The 21,317-nt window shown below is 43.5% G+C and overlaps 1 protein-coding gene across 15 annotated transcripts in view; it reads right to left on the bottom strand.

The window, feature by feature from the left end:
- The window catches only part of LOC110502169 (dedicator of cytokinesis protein 9), a 173,443-nt gene that overhangs the window by 76,143 nt on the left and 75,983 nt on the right, over nt 1-21,317 (bottom strand). For all 15 annotated transcript variants that reach the window (XM_036959372.1, XM_036959381.1, XM_036959383.1 and 12 more), the window contains exons 2-4: nt 13,878-13,994; nt 3,449-3,538; nt 601-683 (exon numbers count right to left, since the gene is read on the bottom strand). In XM_036959372.1, the coding sequence (XP_036815267.1) occupies nt 601-683; nt 3,449-3,538; nt 13,878-13,994 (290 nt within the window). The remainder of the gene's footprint in view (nt 1-600; nt 684-3,448; nt 3,539-13,877; nt 13,995-21,317) is intronic.

Below are 21,317 nucleotides of genomic sequence, written 5' to 3'. Positions count from 1 at the left end.
CAGTACAAGTCCCACTTACATAGGAACCTTGAACTAATTCAACCCAAGAAAACCACTGTGAAAAGTAGTGTCATGCTACGTTATATTTCATTGTTTCAATTTCCCTCCCTGGACACTGAATGGTGACCAAAGGGATGTTGACATCAATGGCAAGTCTCAAGGTTGGGGCAGCTTCGTTTTATGTCCAAATTCCACCACAATGACACTGGAAACCATTCCTGGAACTAATGAGACACTCTTAGAACCAGGGTTAGTTTCCACCCTGACTAAATCCCACTGCTCCAGGAATAACCTGAGTTCGGCTTGAACAGGAAGTCTCCATTGTTATTGCTGGTTAAAATATAAAACCTGCATTTCCTTGTAGGGTATCCCATGCCAAAAGCTCCTCACCAATCAGCAACTAAGGCTGACAGAAGATTACAGACAGCCTGACACTGTCTGAAACCTGTGTGTGTACGTGTCTCTGTGCACGTGCATTTTAGTGTGAAATCTTGGCACAAAGAGGGTAGCTGTACTAACTTGCCCAGGAGGAAATCACCACTTGGTTACATGATATACAACACTGTACTGTCAAGACAGCGTTCTGAACAACAGGCTTACTTTGGAAGCTGCCGAAAGTCCCCAGAGTAGTCCTCGTACTTGTAATTAACGACATGCCAGTCAGTGTTGTAGGTCTTGATGCACTGCAATAAAGAGAGAGACAATCAACGGCTTTCATGTGTAAATCAAGACACAGGTTCAATGTTTAGCCTTAAGAAACCAGAAACATTCATACAAGCACACAACAAACAATGTGTGTTAACCGAACTAAGTCTTCTTCTTCCCACGTCACACGAATGCAGATTGTTGGCAGAAAAGAGAAGTAGTAGATCAGTGTTCAGTAGTTCAGTGTTCAGTAGTTCAGTGTTCAGTAGTTCAGCGTTCAGTAGTTCAGTGTTCAGTAGTTCAGTGTTCAGTAGTTCAGTGTTCAGTAGTTCAGTGTTCAGTAGTTCAGTGTTCAGTAGTTCAGCGCTCAGTAGTTCAGTGTTCAGTAGTTCAGCGTTCAGTAGTTCAGTGTTCAGTAGTTCAGTGTTCAGTAGTTCAGTGTTCAGTAGTTCAGTGTTCAGTAGTTCAGTGTTCAGTAGTTCAGCGCTCAGTAGTTCAGTGTTCAGTAGTTCAGTGTTCAGTAGTTCAGCGCTCAGTAGTTCAGTGTTCAGTAGTTCAGCGTTCAGTAGTTCAGTGTTCAGTAGTTCAGTGTTCAGTAGTTCAGTGTTCAGTAGTTCAGTGTTCAGTAGTTCAGTGTTCAGTAGATCAGTGTTCAGTAGTTCAGTGTTCAGTAGTTCAGTGTTCAGTAGTTCAGTGTTCAGTAGATCAGTGTTCAGTAGTTCAGTGTTCAGTAGTTCAGTGTTCAGTAGTTCAGTGTTCAGTAGTTCAGTGTTCAGTAGTTCAGCCGATCAGCGCTCAGCAGATCAGCGTTCAGTAGATCAGTGCTCAGTAGATCAGTGCCCAGTAGTTCAGTGCTCAGTAGTTCAGTGTTCAGTAGATCAGCGCTCAGTAGATCAGTGCTCAGTAGATCAGTGCTCAGTAGATCAGCCCCCGTAGTTCAGTGCTCAGTAGTTCAGTGTTGAGTAGATCACTGCTCAGTAGTTCAGCGCTCAATAGATCAAACTGTGAGACTTTGTCTCATCTCACATCCTAGATATCAGCTTAGTTATTTTATTTTATGCTTTGAGACTTTTTTTGGTGATTAAAATGTTTGTTTTTTTGGTTGAAATGGTTAAATTAAAATGTTTTTTTTTGGTTGAGTCAAATCTTGCAATGAGAAAAGGAAATGTTTTATGATGATAACAGTATGACAGAAATCTGAATTATGACCCATCCATAGTTATGTCTGGGAACAGAGGGAACAGATATGTAGGCTATGTGTGACATTGTCAACGAGTTCGGTCCTTGACTAATCATGTTCTGTACTATGCATTATGTCATGTTTAATGTGGACCCCAGGAAGAGTAGCTGATGCTTTTGTCAGCGGCTAATGGGGATCTTACTAATAAGTATCAAACATCAAAATAGTTCAGCTTTGTTAGGGGAGCCTGGCTCCTCCAGTAAGGAGGAGTTTATAGCCCAATACAAAGGTCGCTGTAACGTCTCCCATCTACAGTCACTCCAGAGCAGGTGCGTTTAAGGTCTCCCATCTACAGTCACTCCAGAGCAGGTGCGTTTAAGGTCTCCCATCTACAGTCACTCCAGAGCAGGTGCGTTTAAGGTCTCCCATCTACAGTCACTCCAGAGCAGGTGCGTTTAACGTCTCCCATCTACAGTCACTCCAGAGCAGGTGCGTTTAAGGTCTCCCATCTACAGTCACTCCAGAGCAGGTGCGTTTAAGGTCTCCCATCTACAGTCACTCCAGAGCAGGTGCGTTTAAGGTCTCCCATCTACAGTCCCTCCAGAGCAGGTGTGTTTAAGGTCTCCCATCTACAGTCCCTCCAGAGCAGGTGTGTTTAAGGTCTCCCATCTACAGTCCCTCCAGTGCAAGTGTGTTTAAGGTCTCCCATCTACAGTCCCTCCAGAGCAGGTGTGTTTAAGGTCTCCCATCTACAGTCCCTCCAGAGCAGGTGTGTTTAAGGTCTCCCATCTACAGTCCCTCCAGAGCAAGTGTGTTTAAGGTCTCCCATCTACAGTCACTCCAGAGCAGGTGTGTTTAAGGCATGTGTCTGATACTTCACCCCAGACTTCTTGTGTCAGGGGAACTGTTGTGCACTCACCTTTGGTCTAATAATTCAGAACAGAATGGACAGTAAGCCTGATTCTATTCTGATTTCAAGATCAATTTCAATACCACTTGGTTGCAGAAGGCATTTACCGGGCTTGGTACAGGGAGGCACTACTGTTAATAGGGCTCTGAGAGAATGAAGACCACTTGGTACAGGGAGGCACTACTGTTAACAGGGCTCCGAGAGAATGAAGACCAGACGTTTTGAGAAGAACAATCCATTTACCTTGGAACTGGATTGCGTTTATCAGTTTTTTGGTCTCCTGGCCTGAACAGATGTTGTTGAAGAGAATGAAAATACTCCTATTGGCTGGATGGCTTCCAGTAACGACCCATAATTCCTATGCCTGTCTGTACTGAACAATAAAACACCATTGTGTAACAAAGTATGTGCTAGGTGAAATAGAAGTTCGGTTCGGCTGGACACATTCAATAAACAATGGGGAAATCATCACAGACCCTAAAGTCTGTGCGGCACAGTGTGTTTCCATATCTATTGATCTTGTACAGGCCGCCATCTACATAAATGAGTGGTCAGAAGCTGGCTGAAGACTGACTCTAATGTCTGTATTTAATATGGCGGCATGGTGAAAGTAATGGCACACCTCAATGCCAACATCTAACTGTAAATAAAACCACTGCTCTACGTGCACAAAGGTTCATTCCTGCAGGGTTATTGCACTCGTAGGATCCTACCTCTTGGACAAACAGACTCTGCGCCTCCTTCTCTGCATTCTCAGGCACTGTGGGGTAGACAGTTCTTCCTTGGCGTCTCTGAGTCGAAATCTGTAGACGCAAAACAGTTTTATTTATTAAATCAAGTTCATGCCAGGCTCTGGTTAAATTATGAGACTGGATGAGCATAGACTGATGCTCTGTGACAACACAGATTCCTTTTCTCAGTACTACAGTATGTGGACCTGGTTTACTAAATGCTCCGGGAAAATATTGTTTCATGCTAGAGAATGGTCTCAGGTCTGTGGAGGTTCTAGAGGGCAGAGAGGGAGGCAGGGCCAGAATGGGATGCTCCTCTCCTACACATTGTTGAGCTCCAGGCCAGGGCCAGGGAACCACATACAGACAGACACACCCAGGGCCTCAGCCTGGCTCTCAGCCACCCAGCCCAGCCATGGGGCTCCCTCCCTCCCTGAGGAGCTGGGTCCGGATTCACACAACATTCCTTACGAAAAAACGTTTCTTTAGGAAAAAAATAATAAGTTCATAAGATAGTTCGTAAATGCAATTCCTCTAAACATTCTTAGGAATTCGTAGTTTTCTTAGGAACTTCGTAAATATTTTTCTTTAGGAACTTCGTAAATAGCTTCTTATGTGTCATTGACATTAGTTGACATGCTTGAAACCAATAAATTAGCTTACGTGACAGGGATGATAGGATTTGGTTATGTCATGATTTTTCACACATTATAGCCATCAGATTAGCTATATCAAAACAAAAATGGATAACCAAGGAAAGAGCAAAAAACCCATCAGCAAACAAGAGCTTGAAGTGACGGAGGAGGAAAGAGCAGACATAAAAACTCTGTGTCTCAACACCTTCACTACGTTTCTCCTGCTCTCTCTCTCTCTCTCTCCAATGGCTGTTTCCTTCAGCTGGTGGTGGGTGTTGAGCTGACGGAATGACGTCACACAGATACACCTAGTAGTATCTACAGTATCAACATAATATCACTAGAATAACTAGGAACTCAGTGCTTTCAACATGCCAGTCCTCACAGAAAACATCTTGACATGTTCAACCCTCATCAGCCATTCACAAGGCCTCTAACCTAAACTAAACAGAACCTACTCAGTAGGACTTCATTGTCAGTAAGACCGTTTTTCACTAAGACAAGATACATTTTGTGAATTAATTACTGTACATGTGGGACTCCTTTTAGATATGAGTAATGTCTTGATATGCACGAGGATTTATGGAAGTCAACTACTGTTGGAGATCCCTGCTGTTGTTCTTCATTCTTAACAGCACATTTTCATCCCAGTTAGGAGCGTAGCCTAGTTTTTGAGTTCCCATTGGAGACCTGTCTGACACGTCTCACTTAAAAGGAGATTCCCGCTGATAATAAATGTTCAACAGAGTGTTTTGTACCCCTATCCCCTCTAGATGTTTACTCCATGGTGATTCCTTAAGCAGAAACGTTTCAACTTAACGTCTTTAAAGTAGGAGATATAAAAATAAAGCACCACTACAGAGGAAGCAGCAGAGCACAGTTACCCCACATGGGTGAGAGAGAAACAAACTACAGCAAATCATTTTTTCTTTATTTTACTAATTCTCAAATTCTTATTTTTTAATGACAGCCTAGAAACAGTGGGGTTAACTGCCTTGTTCAGGCGCAGAACAACAGATTTTTGACCTTGTCAGCACGGTGATTTGATCTTGCAACCTTTCAGATTACTAGTTCAACACTCTAACCACTAGGCTAACTGCAAGAACAACAAACATTCACTTCCTCACCTAACTCAAATCCTTTTAAAGCCAAAGTGGACATAGTTCAAAGGAGAACCGTGACAGAGATGTGTCTGTGGTCCCTGACTTACGGTAAAGCATACAGTATTTTCAAGATCAGGGCAATGGGACAGTGGTGAGGTAAGCAATTCAACACAGCTGTAGATTTCCTGTTCATGCAGCTTTTGCTGAGCAACTTAACCAATAGGTCTGCTTTCGTCATTATCTCTGAACGCCAGCAGATACATTTTCAGTATTTCTCCAGCATGCAAGGCAAAGTAGCTCTCCAATTAAACTTGAATTGAGTCACAGACTGTGAAATGAGACACAAAAGCCAGAGCAGGCCAGTACAGACGTCATTTTCTATTCGCAAAGCCCAAACAAAGAATGGAAAATAGACATTCAAAATACTAGCCCAAACCTCAACCCAAGGCTAATCAATACTAGACCACACCTCACCCCAAGGCTAATCAATACTAGACCAAACCTCACCTAAAGGCTAATCAATGCTAGACCAAACCTCAACCCAAGGCTAATCAATGCTAGACCAAACCTCAACCCAAGGCTAATCAATGCTAGCCCAAACCTCAACCCAAGGCTAATCAATATTAGCCCAAACCTCAACCCAAGGCTAATCAATACTAGACCACACCTCACCCCAAGGCTAATCAATACTAGACCAAACCTCACCCCAAGGCTAATCAATGCTAGACCAAACCTCACCTAAAGGCTAATCAATACTAGACCAAACCTCACCCAAGGCTAATCAATACTAGACCAAACCTCACCTAAAAGCTAATCAATACTAGACCAAACCTCACCCCAAGGCTAATCAATACTAGACCAAACCTCACCTAAAGGCTAATCAATACTAGACCACACCTCACCCCAAGGCTAATCAATACTAGACCAAACCTCACCTAAAGGCTAATCAATGCTAGACCAAACCTCAACCCAAGGCTAATCAATGCTAGACCAAACCTCAACCCAAGGCTAATCAATGCTAGCCCAAACCTCAACCCAAGGCTAATCAATACTAGCCCAAACCTCAACCCAAGGCTAATCAATACTAGACCACACCTCACCCCAAGGCTAATCAATACTAGACCAAACCTCACCCCAAGGCTAATCAATGCTAGACCAAACCTCACCTAAAGGCTAATCAATACTAGACCAAACCTCACCCAAGGCTAATCAATACTAGACCAAACCTCACCTAAAAGCTAATCAATACTAGACCAAACCTCACCCCAAGGCTAATCAATACTAGACCAAACCTCACCTAAAGGCTAATCAATACTAGACCACACCTCACCCCAAGGCTAATCAATACTAGACCAAACCTCACCTAAAGGCTAATCAATGCTAGACCAAACCTCAACCCAAGGCTAATCAATGCTAGACCAAACCTCAACCCAAGGCTAATCAATGCTAGACCAAACCTCAACCCAAGGCTAATCAATACTAGCCCAAACCTCAACCCAAGGCTAATCAATACTAGACCACACCTCACCCCAAGGCTAATCAATACTAGACCAAACCTCACCCCAAGGCTAATCAATGCTAGACCAAACCTCACCTAAAGGCTAATCAATACTAGACCAAACCTCACCCCAAGGCTAATCAATGCTAGACCAAACCTCACCCCAAGGCTAATCAATACTAGACCAAACCTCACCCCAAGGCTAATCAATACTAGACAAAACCTAACCCAAGGCTAATCAATACTAGACCAAACCTCACCTAAAAGCTAATCAATACTAGACCAAACCTCACCCCAAGGCTAATCAATACTAGACCAAACCTCATCTAAAGGCTAATCAATGCTAGACCAAACCTCAACCCAAGGCTAATCAATGCTAGACCAAACCTCAACCCAAGGCTAATCAATACTAGACCAAACCTCAACCCAAGGCTAATCAATACTAGACCAAACCTCACCTAAAGGCTAATCAATACTAGACCAAACCTCACCCCAATGCTAATCAACGCTACACCAAACCTCACCTCAAGGCTAATCAATACTAGACCAAACCTCACCTCAAGGCTAATCAATACTAGACCAAACCTCACCTCAAGGCTAATCAATAATAGACCAAACCTCACCTCAAGGCTAATCAATACTAGACCAAACCTCACCCCAAGGTGCAGTACCACTAAAATAAAGTTAATAGTTCTTTCTCATATTTTCTTGCCGAAATGATTTCTTTGTGAATCAGTGGGATATTATTATGCATTGTACAAGTTAGGTCATAGAGCCTAACGACGGGTCCAGAGGTCCTTTCAGGTAACTAACCTAACGTACAGGAGTGCAGGGCTCCAGCTACAGTCAGTGACTGTAATGTGATGTTAGCTAATAGTTAGCTACCGCTGAGCATTGCATTCCTGCTGAGTCTGCCTGGTGCTAGTAAAGCCTAGCCCCCTGCTGCCTGCCAAAAATACAATTAATAAATGATGGGATGAGTGAGGTTGCCTCACAATTTTACCATAGAGAGTCACCAAATCAGTTTTAACATTGCTGGCGTAATGTACTTTACCAAATGTTTCACTGCCAGTCATGTTTGTTTTTTTGTGACAATACCTCAGAAACAAAGCTGTCACAACCACGCTCATGAATAATAGTGCATTTGTGTCATCAGTAGAGGACTAGATCTGACCATATTAAGGTCCTATTTGTGAAACAGAGTTCTCTCCTCCACTTCTTCTCCCCAGCCCCAGGTTTCCTGCTGGGAGTTGGTAATCTCTCCATGATCTAACCAGCAGAAACAAATGGACGAGTAGGCTGGAGGAGGCCAGAGGGAGTCAGGGAAGTGGACAAGAGGAAGCACAGGGGATATTCGTCTCTATGGAGCACAGTGGAGATCTCTAGTGTAAAGACCAGCATGAGATCCAGCTACACCCAGCATGGAGCCACTAGCACGTCGTCCCTCACAACACTTTGCTGAACGTCCTGGGGTCAACCACTGATGATACATATTGTAGGTCTGCTACTACAGAGAAATCTCCCATATGTACTTCTCCGGAAATTACTATTACACTTCTCCTTATCTCCTGTTCCCCTCAGGTCTCTCTCTGAACCCTAGTACTTGAAGACATACGAAGAGTTGTATTAGAAACATCCTGCCATGCTGAAGTGGCTCCAATAGGGAGAAATAGCAAGAGGGGGAATAGAAAGATGAGGACGAGGAAGAGGAAGAGGATGAATAGAAAGAGGAGGAAAAGGATGAAGAGGAAAAGGATGAATAGGAAGAGGAGGAAGAGGATGAATAGGTAGTGGAAGGTGAGGATGATGAGGAAGAGGAGGAAGATGAAGAGGAGGACGATCAAGAGGAGGAAGAAGATGAATAAGAAGAGTATGAATAGGAAGAGGAAGAAGGGCAAGAGAATGAATAGGAAGGTGAGGAAGAGGAAGAGGAGGAATAGGAAAAAGAGGAAGATGAGGAAGAGGAGGAAGCGAATGAATAGGAAGATGAGGAAGAGGAAGATGAGGAAGAGGCTGAAGAGTGGGAATAGGGAGAGGATGGAGAGGAAGAGGAGGAATAGGAAGAGGATGAATAGGAAGATGAGGAAGATGAGGAAGATGAGGATGAGGAAGAGGAGGAATAGGAAGAGGATGAATAGGAAGAAGAGGAAGAGGAGGAGGAGGAAGAGGAATAGTAGTAATCCCAAAGAAATTCCCTAAGAAGGCACGTTGACTAAACCTGGAGGAACCAGTGGTTGGCTCTCTTAACGCCAGGCTGCCAACAAAAGGATTTACACACCAGACAAGAACAGCCCACAGACTAGCAGTGTGATCAGATGGACTGGGTTTATAGGCTCCTATCACTTCACAGTTATCAGTGTCTGGGAGTTTAATAGCGCTGAATCCCCCCTATACCTGCCTATAATACTGAATGACTCCTTTACCTGCCTATAACACTGAATCCCCCCTTTACCTGCCTATAATACTGAATGACTCCTTTACCTGCCTATAACACTGAATCCCCCCTTTACCTGCCTATAATACTGAATGACTCCTTTACCCGCCTATAATACTGAATGACCCCTTTACCTGCCTATAATACCGAATGACCCCCTTTACCTGCCTATAATACTGAATGACTCCTTTACCTGCCTATAATACTGAATGACCCCTTTACCTGCCTATAATACTGAATGACTCCTTTACCTGCCTATAATACTGAATGACCCCTTTACCTGCCTATAATACTGAATGACTCCTTTACCTGCCTATAATACTGAATGACTCCTTTACCTGCCTATAATACTAAATGACTCCTTTACCTGCCTATAATACTGAATGACTCCTTTACCTGCCTATAATACTGAATGACTCCTTTACCTGCCTATAATACTGAATGACTCCTTTACCTGCCTATAATACTGAATGACTCCTTTACCTGCCTATAATACTGAATGACTCCTTTACCTGCCTATAATACTGAATGACTCCTTTACCTGCCTATAATACTGAATGACCCCTTTACCTGCCTATAATACTGAATGACTCCTTTACCTGCCTATAATACTGAATGACTCCTTTACCTGCCTATAATACTGAATGACTCCTTTACCTGCCTATAATACTGAATGACTCCTTTACCTGCCTATAATACTGAATGACCCCTTTACCTGCCTATAATACTGAATGACTCCTTTACCTGCCTATAATACTGAATGACTCCTTTACCTGCCTATAATACTGAATGACCCCTTTACCTGCCTATAATACTGAATGACCCCTTTACCTGCCTATAATACTGAATGACCCCTTTACCTGCCTATAATACTGAATGACTCCTTTACCTGCCTATAATACTGAATGACTCCTTTACCTGCCTATAATACTGAATGACCCCTTTACCTGCCTATAATACTGAATGACCCCTTTCCGGATAAAACGCTCGAATAAAGAAGAATAAAGGTTTAGAGAGTCATCTGACCTAAACAAATGTTGGGGCTCAGTCACGATGTCTTCAGATGTCATCACCTGTCACTCCCTTCACAACACACCGCTTGTAGCGTACGGCACGCAGGACTCGTATGTCATGGCCAGAGCAGAGAGTTCCACTGTTGACTGAGAAACTGGATAGCTTGATAGTCCATGAGTAAGCGCCAGTAAGTATTCTTATTTTCTGGCCATGAAGCAACAACAAAAAAACGGTTAACCCGCTGAATAAATCTAGGAAATTGAGCCTTTCCTTTCAAATGTTTATTTTTCAACATAGCTATATCCTAAGGAAAATATCTAAAAAACCATTACGGCTTCTGGAAAAAAAGTAACCTTCTCAATAGACGAGAGAGAAAACATATCCGTTGGATCGTGAGACAGTGAGGCAGGGTCATGTTTTGCTGATACAGGATGCCATCCCTGTCACTGTTAAAGAGCATCTTCCAAAGAGGTCTCACTTCCTGAAGCTCTTCTGCCAGGCCAGATTCCCATTTCATAATGTGTCGTGTAGCGATGGAAAGTTTGAGAGGGTGACATGGGCTAAGTCCTGCTGAATGGGCCTAGAGATAGGGCCTAGCCCTTCCTTACACTATCACAACAAAACAGACGACACCTGACCTCTAAAGTGTGAAGCAGGGATGTAAACGTAAGGTAAGCCTCTGTGAATGACCTCACCGTACTCTCGCAACATGGGCCTGGCTGGGCCACACTGAAATAGCATGAAATCACAATAAACACGACAACCAAAACATGCACGTGGGAGGCAGAAAGGATTGATGGGATGATGGCTGGATGATGACACTATGCACCAGTGGCAGGATGGGACGGCGGCTTCGGGAAGTCGAAAGGAGGTGGAGTGCATTTGTTCATACATAACAACTGGTGTGCTGCTTCAAGTGTGAAGGAAATCTGGTGCGTTTGTTCACCTGATACAGAACACCTCATGGTGAGCTGCAGACCCTTTAATCTACCAAGAGAGTTCTCATCCATAATTGTCACGACTGTCTTCGTCCCTCCATAAGCCAACACCACTCTGGCACTCAACGAACTGTATGGGGTCATAAACAAACAACCTCCCACCTGGACAAGAGGGGAAATAACTATGTGTGAATTCTGTTCATAGACTACAGTTCAGCGTTCAACACCATAGTCCTCTCCAAGCTCATCACCAAGCTATGGCCCCTGGGACTGAACCTCTGCCTACATATATACATATCTACCTCAAATACCTTGTACTTGTATGTAACTCTACAATGATCTGGTACTGGTACTCCCTGTATGTAACTCTACAATGATCTGGTACTGCTACTCCCTGTATGTAACTCTACAATGATCTGGTACTGGCACTCCCTGTATGTAACTACAATGATCTGGTACTGGTACTCCCTGTATGTAACTCTACAATGATCTGGTACTGGTACTCCCTGTATGTAACTCTACAATGATCTGGTACTGCTACTCCCTGTATGTAACTCTACAATGATCTGGTACTGGTACTCCCTGTATGTAACTCTACAATGATCTGGTACTGCTACTCCCTGTATGTAACTCTACAATGATCTGGTACTGCTACTCCCTGTATGTAACTCTACAATGATCTGGTACTGGTACTCCCTGTATGTAACTCTACATTGATCTGGTACTGGTACTCCCTGTATGTAACTCTACATTGATCTGGTACTGGTACTTCCTGTATGTAACTCTACAATGATCTGGTACTGGTACTCCCTGTATGTAACTCTACATTGATCTGGTACTGGTACTCCCTGTATGTAACTCTACAATGATCTGGTACTGGTACTTCCTGTATATAGCTCTACAATGATCTGGTACTGCTACTCCCTGTATGTAACTCTACAATGATCTGGTACTGGTACTCCCTGTATGTAACTCTACAATGATCTGGTACTGGTACTTCCTGTATATAGCTCTACAATGATCTGGTACTGCTACTCCCTGTATGTAACTCTACAATGATCTGGTACTGGTACTCCCTGTATGTAACTCTACAATGATCTGGTACTGGTACTCCCTGTATGTAACTCTACAATGATCTGGTACTGGTACTCCCTGTATGTAACTCTACAATGATCTGGTACTGGTACTCCCTGTATGTAACTCTACAATGATCTGGTACTGGTACTTCCTGTATATAGCTCTACAATGATCTGGTACTGCTACTCCCTGTATGTAACTCTACAATGATCTGGTACTGGTACTCCCTGTATGTAACTCTACATTGATCTGGTACTGGTACTTCCTGTATGTAACTCTACAATGATCTGGTACTGGTACTCCCTGTATGTAACTCTACAATGATCTGGTACTGGTACTTCCTGTATGTAACTCTACAATGATCTGGTACTGCTACTCCCTGTATGTAACTCTACAATGATCTGGTACTGCTACTCCCTGTATGTAACTCTACAATGATCTGGTACTGGTACTCCCTGTATGTAACTCTACAATGATCTGGTACTGGTACTTCCTGTATATAGCTCTACAATGATCTGGTACTGCTACTCCTTGTATGTAACTCTACAATGATCTGGTACTGCTACTCCCTGTATGTAACTCTACAATGATCTGGTACTGCTACTCCCTGTATGTAACTCTACAATGATCTGGTACTGGTACTCCCTGTATATAGCTCTACAATGATCTGGTACTGCTACTCCTTGTATGTAACTCTACAATGATCTGGTACTGGTACTCCCTGTATGTAACTCTACAATGATCTGGTACTGCTACTCCCTGTATGTAACTCTACAATGATCTGGTACTGGTACTCCCTGTATGTAACTCTACATTGATCTGGTACTGGTACTTCCTGTATGAGGCAGCACATGTTACCATTTTATTTTTAAACTGCATCGTTGGGGAAGGGCTCGTAAGCGTTTCAGGGAAAAGTCTACACCTGTTGTATTCGGCGCATGTCACAAATACTATTTTATTTTATTTGCTGTTGATAGATCACATAAAGTTGATAGCAATTATCCAACGTGGTACACTATAATGGAAACTACCAAGATCTTATCAACATTGACAGATTTGTTTTCCGTCAGCAATAAATGATATCCATCCTTACCTCACTGACTACTCGGGACAGTTATTCTGTTGCAGACTAGTCAAATGGTGTTCTATTCTGTCTGGTCATCTCTGAGCCCTGCTCAAGAACAGAGGACTATATAAGGAATATCAAATCAAATTGGATTTGTCACATGCGCTGAATACAACAGGTGGAGGAGACCTTACAGTGAAATGCTTACTTACAATCTCCTTAACCAACAATGCAGTTCAAGAAAAATAGTTAAGAAAAGATTTAATAAATAAACTGAAGTAAAAAATAAACATTAAATAAGTAACACAAAAAAATAACAATAACGAGGCTGTATACAGGGGGTACCGGTACCGAGTCAATGTGCGGGGGTACAGGTTAGTCGAGGTAATTGAGGTAATATGTACAAATAGGTATGGGTAAAATGATTATGCATAGATAATAAACAGCGTGTAGCAGCAATGTATAAACAAGGGCGGGGTGGCCATTTGATGAAATGTTCAGCAGTCTTATGGCTTGGGGGTAGAAGCTGTTAAGGAGACTTTTGGACCTGGACTTGGCTCCGGTACCGCTAGGACGCCATGCGGGACACACTAATGGTATCTGAGCCTGGTTCTGGTGCCAGGTCAGAAGGCCAGAGGTGACTCACCTGGAAGTCCTCCTGGGGGAACTGCAGCATGTCCCGGAGGACATCACTGAGAATCTGGGTCTTCCTCTGGACAAGAACAGTCTCATAGTCCAGGGGTTCGATAACTTTGCGCTTCACCTGGGGAACACATAGACACAACATGCTGTTAATATACAGGTATTTACACAGAGAACATGCTGTTTTCAAAGCCGACCAGAGGAGTGCTTTGAAAAGGTGGGTCTCTCTTTTAGGGAGGACTTTCTCAACTCTAACACACAACATAAAGATGGCAGAGTCTCACTGTAGACTTCAAAAGGAGAGCTACAGTGCCTTGCGAAAGTATTCGGCCCCCTTGAACTTTGCGACCTTTTGCCACATTTCAGGCTTCAAACATAAAGATATAAAACTGTATTTTTTTGTGAAGAATCAACAACAAGTGGGACACAATCATGAAGTGGAACGACATTTATTGGATGTTTCAAACTTTTTTAACAAATCAAAAACTGAAAAATTGGGCGTGCAAAAAATACAGTTTTATATCTTTATGTTTGAAGCCTGAAATGTGGCAAAAGGTCGCAAAGTTCAAGGGGGCCGAATACTTTCGCAAGGCACTGTATAAGAAGTGAACTTGGGCCCTGGTCAAAAGTAATACACTTTTGGACGCAGTCAGTATTGTAAGTTGAGCTCAGAGAATCTGTAGCTGCTGGGGCCCTTCTCACACATGCTATCTGTTAGTGACAACCCTACGAGGGCTGCAGCCTGCAGCCGCCCACAGAGAACACATCCGCCTTTACTGGCTCCCTGATGGAAGGCAGGATCATTATGACATCATGTCACTCTCTGACAGCTAACACACAGCTCTGATGGAAGGCAGAAACATTATGACATCATGTCACTCTCTGACAGCTAACACACAGCTCTGATGGAAGGCAGACACATTATGACATCACTCTCTGACAGCTAACACACAGCTCTGATGAAAGGCAGAAACATTATGACATCATGTCACTCTCTGACAGCTAACACACAGCTCTGATAGAAGGCAGAAACATTATGACATCATGTCACTCTCTGACAGCTAACACACAGCTCTGATGGAAGGCAGGACCATTATGACATCACTCTCTGACAGCTAACACACAGCTCTGATGGAAGGCAGGATCATTATGACATCACTCTCTGACAGCTAACACATAGCTCTGATGGAAGGCTGGCAGGATCATTATGACATCACTCTCTGACAACTAACACACAGCTCTGTCCCGTCACTAAGGAGCACGTTACAACTCAACACCATGGGTAAGAGCTACACTATTTAATGTTTAGAAAACACACATGATATCTATATATGAATGTTTGAACCTCACCGTCCAAACCATCTGGTTTTCTGATTGATATGATTACAGTTAGCTAAAAACATCGAACTGTTATATAATCAACTTTGGGAGTATTTTAAAAACAGATTTGTGACACATTGTTGTTCATATCAACATAAGGCCTTAAGCAGATAAGAATGTAGATTTCATTCCAGAGGGAATCAACTGTAGCTTTTGCGTCTCACGTAATGTCTTCTGCTTGGACAAGCTGTACCACAGCAGGCAGTGGAGTTACATAAGATACCTCACAGTGCTGCTACAGACCACATCCATCACTGACGATGACAATGTCCATCGAACTATATGAATTCACTGAAACACAAGGGACTTTGCTACATGGTAATGTTGGTGGTATTATCATGGTAGTGTATAAGTGTCACATCCTGACCTTAGTTCCTTTTGTATGTTTCTATATTAGGTTGGTCAGGGCGTGAGTTGGGGTGGGCATTCGATCTTTTTGTTCTATGTTTGGTATTTCTATGTGTTTGGCCTGGTATGGTTCCCAATCAGAGGCAGCTGTCAATCGTTGTCTCTGATTGAGAACCATACTTAGGCAGCCTGTTTTCCCACTCTTGTTTGTGGGTGTTTGTTTTCTGTTTAGTGTATGTCACCTTACAGAACTGTTTCGTGTCTTCCATTTCACTTTGTTATTTTGTTTTTGTGCGTTCAGTCAATAAATTATGACGGACACTTACCACGCTGCATATTGGTCCGATCCTTCTTACTCTTCTTCAGACGAAGAGGAGATTCGTTACAATACGATATGGCACAGTTCAGACATCCACTCATCAAGCAGTAACAATACATAGTGGCCATAGAGGCACAGAACACTTGAGACGACTAAATCTATACATTCTCACCAGCTTGAGATGACTAAATCCATACCTTCTCAACAGCTTGAGACGACTAAATCTATACATTCTCACCAGCTTGAGATTACTAAATATATACATTCTCAACAGCTTGAGACGACTAAATCTATACATTCTCAACAGCTTGAGACGACTAAATCTATACATTCTCAACAGCTTGAGACGACTAAATCTATACATTCTCAACAGCTTGAGACGACTAAATCTATACATTCTCAACAGCTTGAGACGACTAAATCTATACATTCTCAACAGCTTGAGACGACTAAATCTATACATTCTCAACAGCTTGAGACGACTAAATCTATACATTCTCAACAACTTGAGACGACTACATCTATACATTCTCAACAACTTGAGATGACTAAATCTATACATTCTCACCAGCTTGAGATGACTAAATCTATACATTCTCAACAGCTTGAGATGACTAAATCCATACCTTCTCAACAGCTTGAGACGACTAAATCTATACATTCTCAACAGCTTGAGATGACTAAATCTATAAATTCTCAACAGCTTGAGACGACTAAATCTATACATTCTCAAAAGCTTGAGATGACTAAATCTATACATTCTCAACAGCTTGAGATGACTAAATCTATACATTCTCAAAAGCTTGAGATGACTAAATCTATACATTCTCAACAGCTTGAGACGACTAAATCTATACATTCTCAACAGCTTGAGACGACTAAATCTATACATTCTCAAAAGCTTGAGATGACTAAATCTATACATTCTCAACAGCTTGAGACGACTAAATCTATACATTCTCACCAGCTTGAGATGACTAAATCTATACATTCTCAACAGCTTGAGATGACTAAATCTATACATTCTCAACAGCTTGAGATGACTAAATCTATACATTCTCACCAGCTTGAGATGAAAAAATCTATACATTCTCACCAGCTTGAGATTACTAAATATATACATTCTCACCAGCTTGAGATGACTAAATCTATACATTCTCAACAGCTTGAGATGACTAAATCTATAAATTCTCAACAGCTTGAGATTACTAAATATATACATTCTCACCAGCTTGAGATGACTAAATCTATACATTCTCAACAGCTTGAGATGACTAAATCTATACATTCTCAACAGCTTGAGACGACTAAATCTATACATTCTCACCAGCTTGAGATGACTAAATCTATACATTCTCAACAGCTCCGGTAGAGAGCCAGGACTTTGGGTTGAGCAGCAGTACAGTTGCTTCGACATCTAGTTTGATGATCTCAGAGGGAGAGTCTTGTTAATGGACCAGTTTTAAGATGTATTACAAGCGGCCATGCTAATAACACAGTCAGCACCTCAGTGTTGACTGGAGAGATCCCTGTTTTTGTCCCTTTCACAGTCACAGTCCACTGGACAAGTGCAAGACAGTGAGGAGGGTGTCTTCCTATCTGCTCCTAGCCTGTGAGGGCAATATTCTTCAGAAGAGTGACGCTGGCTTATGCAATCATGAATACACACACACACACACACACACACACACACACACACACACACACACACACACACATACATACATACTGTGAAGACACGCAAACGTGCCCAAACATACCCTGCAGTGAGGTCTGACACACGCACACACACTTTCTAACACACTGAGAAAAGAACACAAATGACAGCTGACAGAGTCATGCTCTCAGGCCAGGTGAGTGAGGAGACATGAATACAGACTGCTGGGAGATAACAGTCCAGACAGGTGAGTGTGTGTGTGTGTGTGTGTGTGTGTGTGCGTGTGCCCTCTCATCCTCTGTCAGCTGAAATCACCACATCGCTATGATCACAGAGCAGACCCCACAGCTACACAAGGCCAACCTGTCATAGAGACAGCTTACTGTAAACCCTACATAACATTATAAACATAGGTAGCCTGTCCTGATTCCAGGTATTAACCTGTACATGGAATTTGACATTCTTTGAAAGCAAAAGGCACCCTTAATTCAGTGACTACACAGTGAATATGACAGTTATGTTTACTGTTAAGCGCACAGGAGCCAATACTGTGGAAACCTCATTAAACAGGGATTTTCCCAGACACTTCCTGTGCATGACACACCTGGGGGTCAGGTGACAGTAAGCCAATCATCAGCCTACGGAAGCCAACAATACGCTACACACTATTAAAGAAAACACAAAAAGCTCATTCAATTCAATACAGGGACTTGAGGAGAAATAGTACACATTTAATTTAGACAATATCACATGTGCATTATGTGATTGATTCCTGAGCCTTTCATTTTTAAAAATTTAACTAGGCAAGTCAGTTAAGAACAAATTCTTATTTACAATGAAGGCCTACCCCAGCGAAACGACACTGGGGCAATTGTGCACTGTCCTATGAGACTCCCAATCACAGCTGGTTGTGATACAACCTGGAATCGAACCAGGGTCTGTAGTGACACCTCCAGCACTGAGATGCAGTGCCTTAGACCGCTGCACCACTCGGGAGCAGAGAGACGCTCCCTCGTGACTTCACCCGGACTATTTACATTGACACCCTTTGTTTTTACACAACTGCTACTTGCTGTTCATTACCTACGCATCGTCACTTTACAACTTACCTCGACTAAACCTGTACACCCGCACATTGACTCGGTACCGGCTGTATATAGCCTCCACATTGACTCGGTACCGGCTGTATATAGCCTCCACATTGACTCGGTACCGGCTGTATATAGCCTCCACATTGACTCGGTACCGGCTGTATATAGCCTCCACATTGACTCGGTACCGGCTGTATATAGCCTCCACATTGACTCGGTACCGGCTGTATATAGCCTCCACATTGACTCGGTACCAGCTGTATATAGCCTCCACATTGACTCGGTACCGGCTGTATATAGCCTCCACATTGACTCGGTACCGGCTGTATATAGCCTCCACATTGACTCGGTACCGGCTGTATATAGCCTCCACATTGACTCGGTACCGGCTGTATATAGCCTCCACATTGACTCGGTACCGGCTGTATATAGCCTCCACATTGACTCGGTACCAGCTGTATATAGCCTCCACATTGACTCGGTACCAGCTGTATATAGCCTCCACATTGACTCGGTACCAGCTGTATATAGCCTCCACATTGACTCGGTACCAGCTGTATATAGCCTCCACATTGACTCAGTACCGGCTGTATATAGCCTCCACATTGACTCTGTACCGGCTGTATATAGCCTCCACATTGACTCGGTACCAGCTGTATATAGCCTCCACATTGACTCGGTACCGGCTGTATATAGCCTCCACATTGACTCGGTACCGGCTGTATATAGCCTCCACATTGACTCGGTACCGGCTGTATATAGCCTCCACATTGACTCGGTACCGGCTGTATATAGCCTCCACATTGACTCGGTACCGGCTGTATATAGCCTCCACATTGACTCGGTACCGGCTGTATATAGCCTCCACATTGACTCGGTACCGGCTGTATATAGCCTCCACATTGACTCGGTACCGGCTGTATATAGCCTCCACATTGACTCGGTACCGGCTGTATATAGCCTCCACATTGACTCGGTACCGGCTGTATATAGCCTCCACATTGACTCGGTACCAGCTGTATATAGCCTCCACATTGACTCGGTACCGGCTGTATATAGCCTCCACATTGACTCGGTACCGGCTGTATATAGCCTCCACATTGACTCGGTACCGGCTGTATATAGCCTCCACATTGACTCGGTACCAGCTGTATATAGCCTCCACATTGACTCGGTACCGGCTGTATATAGCCTCCACATTGACTCGGTACCGGCTGTATATAGCCTCCACATTGACTCGGTACCGGCTGTATATAGCCTCCACATTGACTCGGTACCGGCTGTATATAGCCTCCACATTGACTCTGTACCGGCTGTATATAGCCTCCACATTGACTCGGTACCAGCTGTATATAGCCTCCACATTGACTCGGTACCGGCTGTATATAGCCTCCACATTGACTCGGTACCGGCTGTATATAGCCTCCACATTGACTCGGTACCGGCTGTATATAGCCTCCACATTGACTCGGTACCGGCTGTATATAGCCTCCACATTGACTCAGTACCAGCTGTATATAGCCTCCACATTGACTCGGTACCAGCTGTATATAGCCTCGTTATTGTAATGTCATTTTTTGTTGTTGTTACTTTTTGATTTTATTACTTTTTTAAAAACTTTAGTTTATTTTGTAAATATTTTATTAACTCTATTTCTTGAAATGCATTGTTGGTTAAGGGATTGTACGTAAACATTTCAAGTTCAGGTCTACACATCTGTTGTATTCGGCGCATGTGACAAATAAAATGTGATTTGATTTGCCTATTGTCAACCTTCCTCCCACTGTCCACATGACCCTTGAGGTTCTCCATATGCCTGTGTCAGGGACCAGACGAGCATATTCAGACAAACCACAGAGTAAGCCCTGGATAAGAAAATGTCTATTCACTGACTGCAGCCCAGTCATTCTCACTCCCTCAGCCCAGCGGCATGACCACAGCCCAGTCCACTGCTACAGTGATGACCCTGATCCTCCTACAGCACTGTACAGTACAGCACAGCACAGCACAGTACACCACAGTACAGTACACCACAGTACAGCACAGCACAGTACAGTACAGCACAGTACAGTACAGCACAGTACAGTACACCACAGCACAGCACAGCACAGCACACCACAGTACAGCACACCACAGCACAGCACAGTACAGCACACCACAGCACAGCACAGCACACCACACCACAGCACAGCACACCACAGTACAGCACACCACAGCACAGCACAGTACAGCACAGCACAGCACAGCACAGCACAGCATCCAAAGTACAGCACACCACAGCACAGCACAGCACAGTACAGCACAGCACAGTACAGTACAGTACAGCACAGCACAGCACAGCACAGCACAGCACAGCACAGTACAGCACACCACAGCACAGTACAGTACAGTACAGTACAGTACAGTACAGCACAGCACAGTACAGTACAGTACAGCACAGCACAGCACAGCACAGCACAGCACAGTACAGCACAGCACAGCACAGTACAGCACACAACAGCACAGTACAGTACAGCACAGCACAGTACAGCACAGCACAGCACAGCACAGCACAGTACAGCACAGCACAGCACAGCACAGTACAGCACACCACAGCACAGTACAGTACAGTACAGCACAGCACAGTACAGTACAGCACAGCACAGCACA

Source organism: Oncorhynchus mykiss, chromosome 22, assembly GCF_013265735.2.
Source record: "Oncorhynchus mykiss isolate Arlee chromosome 22, USDA_OmykA_1.1, whole genome shotgun sequence".
In the NCBI taxonomy this organism is placed as follows: domain Eukaryota; kingdom Metazoa; phylum Chordata; class Actinopteri; order Salmoniformes; family Salmonidae; genus Oncorhynchus; species Oncorhynchus mykiss.
The sequence above is the reverse complement of the archived record's forward strand: the minus strand, read 5'-3'. Positions and strand labels throughout refer to the sequence as shown.